Genomic DNA, 6,000 nt, shown 5'->3' with positions numbered 1-6,000 from the left:
GAGAGAGAGAGAGAGAGGTGTGGTAGAATTGCAGGTAAGACAAAGGTATGCGAATTTAAAACCTGGGTTTCAAGGGTGGGCTGTGGATTCTTTGGGAAGAAGGTGAAAGATAGGAATTTTTGGGGAAAGGAGAAGGATAGAATATGACGAAAGAAGATTAGCAGAGGAGACTGAGACCTCTTTGTTGAAAAGTGAAATTCACTACCACTCAGCCAATAAGGCTGGCAATAGTGTAGTCTCAAAATGTAAATTTTATTCAGTTTTTAAACTAATATCTCCTATAAAATCTGAAATTATTTTCTCACTATTTCTCAAAGTTTGGATCAACATATTGCTTATGGTTTCTCACAGAAGGCCATACAACTTTTCTGACTGAACAGTGTAAATATTTATAACAAAGAGATGTCAATAAACATGAAACAATCTCAAAAGCATCACTAACTGATTTGTTAAATGTCCTAGACTGGAAGCTAAAATTCACCGAAAATAGTTCAAGATCAATCACTAAAGTGCTTATAAAAAAAATCTTAATATCTAATAATAAATTAATTTCAGCAAGAGTAACAGAGAGAGCTATTTATAATTGTCTCTATTTGGTTGCAATATGCATAGTTAACCTCAACCTCATTACTAGCAAAACAATTTTTTTTTTAAACTTCTAATTTAAATCTGCAAGCTACTTTTCTTGTATGAAACTACTAACTTATCATTCTTAGATGAATGAAATGTGTTTTCTTTGTGTTGTATTTACTAAATTAATTCTGTAATATTAATAAAAACAAAACAAAACATACTGGAATTGTTGACTTTATGGATTTTAAACATTATAACAATGTATTGCAGTAATGAGACTGACTCAATGTTTACTGAATAATGAGTACATGATATGTTTTGTACAGGAACTCTGTTGTCACATAATAAAATGATGATAACTGGCATATGCTTTAGCTCATTTTGTCTGGATACAACATGTACTTATTAAAAATTAATAAATATATAATGAAGTAACCATAGTTAAGATAGAAAATTTCCATTGGAAAAATTTCTGAAATGTGGAAGGACAGAATGATTATCCAATATGCAAGCAAAAAAGTTTATAGAGCCTAACACAGCAAAATTTAGAAAGTCTGATCAGAAGGTTGAATTCTGGTTGATTGAAATACAGGCTCCATAGTGTCCATTTACAATAAAGGGAATAAAACAACATGAGAATTACAGATGAATTTTCTACAGAGTGTTTCCAGGTAAGATTTATGCAAGCATACTTCTAGAAGAGACTAAGAAAATTGTGGAAGAACATGCTGGATTTAGACCAAATAACAAGGATCAGCATTTAAGTTTTGTAGATTTGGAAAAGATAAAAAGATAAAAAGCTGTTCAAAGCATTAAACATTATAATTATATGACATAAATACGACATTATGCAGAGTACTATACAGTTTATATTTAAAGTGCAGGTCAGTAATTACAATCAAGATAATGGTTTAGTATTAAAATCAAGCATAAAACAAGGTATACACTATCTTCATTATCAATTGTCATTTATATGGGATCACATTATGAAGGAGAGAGTGGCGTGAAATCAAAATTAGAAATACTAAATTAAACTTTCTTCTTTATGCAGATAATCTATATAAATATAATATTATATAATAAATTTATGCAGACAAATCAGCATTGAGAACACATGCAATTTACATACAAAAAATAATAGTGGTGATGGTGGGCAGTAGATGGTGTTGATGATGATGTAGTGGCAGTTCTGGTTTGCTGTAGTTGGTGGATTAAGTGGTGGAGACGGAGAGTTGTAGAGTAGATGCCTCCTCTCAATGAGTCTTTGGACTCCTTGGAAGTGTCACGTAATAATAATTATATAATAATAAATAAATTCACCACAGGATCTTCAGGACTTTGAGCTGAACTGAATAATTGCTATAACAAATTTGATATGATAATCAGAAATATAAAGACAACCTATGAAAACAGGTAGGAAAACATGTAAAACATCAACCTCACAGATAACATATAATACAAGTAAAATATTAAAGGTATTTAGGTATAATTATGAGTGAAGACAGTAAATTAAATAGCAAGAATAAGCAACACTGGTATGGTGGAAAGCCAGCTGAAGAACTTTATATATAATAAAAGAGAAATTAGTCCAAATACCAAACTTGCAATACATAAGTGCTTGAATCAATTTTGAAATAATTTTAGAAATGAAACACTAGAGACCACAGATATGAAAGTTCTGAGATAAATTAGAATGAGCAGATGGAATCAATGGCAGAATCATATTAACAATGATATCAGAAAGGAACTTTGCATTATTAACATTTATGAATGCATTAGAAGAGCTAATTAAGGTGATATGGTCAGTTAAAATGAAGAGGAGAAGGAGGGAAAAAAGAGACACTAGACCTGACAAATAGTAGCAATTCTCAGCAGTAATTTTGTTCCATATTGATAATGCAAGCTTATACTATCTTAATATTCTATATATTCCTTGAGGATATATCAAGAGCTGATGATTTAAAAATAAACAAAATATTAAAAAAGCATGCTGAAATATTTTTTAAATGCTGTCTTTAGTACTGCTGATGAATCAGCTGAAATAGTAACAAGTATTTTTAATTTTTGGGTTGAAATATATTTCTGGAGTATCACCATAGCAATTACAACAGAATTAAGTGAATTCTTTACAGGTGTTTCATTTATCCTGGATACCATTTAAGTTCAATGAATTCTATATTTAGCATATAGAATTTATCTATGCAATAATAACTGTACAGATATACTATGTAATAAAAATGTACAGATTAACAAATGTTAATCTAAAACAATCAAATGTCTGCTACATCAACATTCATTACGAATGTTTAAAGTTTAGATTATATGCATTATTTCTATACTTAAAGATTACTTAAAGCAATTTCTGATTTCACTCACTCTCTCTGAAATTTAGGGTTTAAAATGGATTCTCCATAAACAAATATTTCCCTAATATAAATGCATAAAAAATTGAATGTGAAAAGAGTTATACAGAGGTGACAGATTTTTATAATATAAACATTATCAGATGACTACTTTAAGTGGTAACTTGAACTGTACATATGATTTGAGGATTAAACTAAATTTATTATGATTTGTAAATGTTTGAAGTATTTTATTAATATAAATTTAATGCAAATTTCAAGAAAAATCATAAAATATTCCAATTTCTATTTTATTTACCTTAAACATTCTTTTCTTCATTATTATTTTCATTTTGTGAAGTATTTTCAACAAAAGTGAAATGATATAAATTACAACAGGGAAGACTAGCAACAGTTATATAGAGATATCTTTGATGAATCAAGTTAAAAAAAAAATTTACAACTCATTTAATATACTTGTATAACACATTCAATGCAAACAGGATAAAGAGAGAAATAACAAAACTGCAGTATATTATCCACTAGAAATTTCAACAAGATCTTCTTTCTTAGAACCTTTTTTAGAATAAAATCCATTGAAGTCCAACCTACAAACATAAATGTATATATCAAAAATTTTAGATGGGCATTTAAAATACAGTAATATTCAAAGAAACAACATGACCATAAATAACATACACTATTTTTCACATAAGTCAAGAGGAAGTAAAAGCATCCAGATTCAGTGCACTTTACTGGTAATTTATTTAATAAATGTACTTCATAAAATAAGAAAATAGATAAGTATTTACTATTAAAAATTTGTAACATATACTTTATCAATGGCTCTTATCAATAATTTCAATTCCAGTTGACCCCATTAGATAGTTAAAAAAAATAAAAAATCTGCTAATACCTTTTATTCTCCACATGGAGTAGGCAAACTGTTTTAGCACTATCTAACTTTTGGAGACTGAAGGGGAGGAAATTCATTCTCCACCAGTGGCTTCAGAGCTGAATTGGATAAACAGAATGATGACAAAATGATACTGCTGGATTTTACAAGGGTATTTGATAGGATACCACATGGAACTCTTATGCAAATTGGAAAAAATGGGGATGGATATGAAGCTCATGATATAGATAAGGATGGATGATGGACAGATAAAGAGTAGTATATGGAAGAGCAGAATTCAGGAGAAAGCAGGTGACTAGCAGTGTACTGCAAAGCTCTGTGCTTGGATCAGATATAAGAAATGATTTGAAGAGAAATATTCAGTTGGCTGATCAAAACTGGGTAATGTAAAAAAAAGCAATATATAGAACTTTGAGGGTGATTTAAATAGGCTGAGAGTAGAAAAAAAAATAATGAATGGCAGTTTAATGTGGAAAAGTGCCACATTATGCAATTTTGGGATGAACAAGATTATAAGTAAATTAATAATCTAAGAATTTGAGGGTATTGGTGGATAGGGAGTTGAAATGCAGTGGATATATTACAAAAGTGGCCAAGGTAGATCACTCATAGGATTGCTTGGTTATTGAAAAACACACTAACAAGAAGAGATAAGTTATCATTCTTTTTTATAAAACCCTGATACACCACATCTTGAATACCATGTTTATATTCTGTTATTTGGGTTTCTTCAGGATGAGAAAGTGATAAAGAGGATCCAGAGACAAGTGAACAAGATAAGTGCTCAGCATGCTCCATAAGATGATAGATTGAGGAATTGTGAGTGGCAAAAAATTTGGTGAATATGCAGAAAAGAGGAGATATGATAGAAACATTTAAGTTATTAGAAAGGTTTTATAGAAATGATGTAGAGGAAATATCAGTGCTGGGCTAGAGAGACAGAACAAGGGGTCATAAAGGGATACTGAGTAAGAGCATGGTTATCAAGTGTATGAGGACTAGATTTTTTGCTTGGAGAGTGAATGAGTGGAATAGGTTGCTACAGTATTTGTGATTGCTCTGTCAGTCAATATGTCATACCTCTCCAGTCAAGGAGAGGTATGACACATATTGTGTTGATACTGTGGGTCTCCTGCAATGATTCTTCAGATTCCAAGGGGATTTACATCCAATAGTAATAATATATTAAACTTTTTATAAAGAAAGTAAAGAAAAAAATCTACAAAGTAACAGTTTATGCACAGGTGTCATAACAAGGAATCTATAGAGACCAATTCTGATTATTATCGATTTTAACATACTTTAATGGAATCAAGAACAATGACAATGTACTTAAAACTTATTCAAATAAAATAGTTAAAAATCTTTTGCATTATGCCCAACTCTAAAGAAGTGAAAGCATACTCGATTCACAAAAATAACATCTGAGGCCAGCACAGAATGGATTGAGACAAGAAATTAGTGACACAACTCTCAAGGAGCATAATAGACTTTCCTCTCCCATATATTCACAATCATCAGCACTTCATTAAAAAAATTCAAGATGTCATGCTCAACTTTAACTTCAACAATATTCATATTGTTGAAGTTAAAATGAATATTTTCATATAAAATGATGTGAAAAAAACATTTTCATTTTTTGGTTTTTCACATCATTTCATCTTGCTACTGCGTTTGGACAATAAACTACCTACAGAAAGAGGTTACCCAATAGGCTCTCCACAATATCCTTCACTGTCATTACACATTTTTATATGGAATATTGTGAGAGAATATTCTGGCCCTTAAAGTGAAAGACATTCCAATGTATGTAGATGACATATTCATAATTTAGTGCTCCACTAAACACGCAACAACATTCACTTCACCATTAGAGCATGAGCAACTGCATTTCCTCCACATAACTGTTGCTGTCACTTCTTTCTACAGGTATTTTCTACATTCATAGTCTTCTATAAATTACCACACACACACCACACTGCACAATATAAACATTAACTTTTACAACTTATCAATCTAAGTATCACGTAAACTATGATACAACTTTAGTAAATTAAAATTATAAATATTTCATTTTATGTCTCACAAAACATCTTTAAGTGGAAAGGAACTGAAATTTGAACATAAACCAAAAATGTGCAGGAACAATGAAACTCTATTATATGCAGT

General features: G+C 30.2%; 1 protein-coding gene across 1 annotated transcript in view; it reads right to left on the bottom strand.

Annotated features, from left to right (window-relative positions):
• Nucleotides 1-791: 791 nt before the first annotated feature.
• Nucleotides 792-6,000, bottom strand: part of LOC150109125 (gamma-tubulin complex component 2-like) — a 491,041-nt gene continuing 485,832 nt past the window's right edge. The window contains exon 27 of the mRNA XM_090405736.1: nt 792-3,523. Within this exon, the coding sequence (XP_090261862.1) occupies nt 3,451-3,523 (73 nt within the window). The 3' untranslated portion in view covers nt 792-3,450. The remainder of the gene's footprint in view (nt 3,524-6,000) is intronic.

Source organism: Typopeltis vanoorti, chromosome 2, assembly GCF_054136105.1.
Source record: "Typopeltis vanoorti isolate ZY-2024b chromosome 2, IOZ_Tvanoo_1.0, whole genome shotgun sequence".
Classification (NCBI taxonomy): domain Eukaryota; kingdom Metazoa; phylum Arthropoda; class Arachnida; order Uropygi; family Thelyphonidae; genus Typopeltis; species Typopeltis vanoorti.
This window is presented reverse-complemented; position numbering and strand designations above follow the sequence as displayed.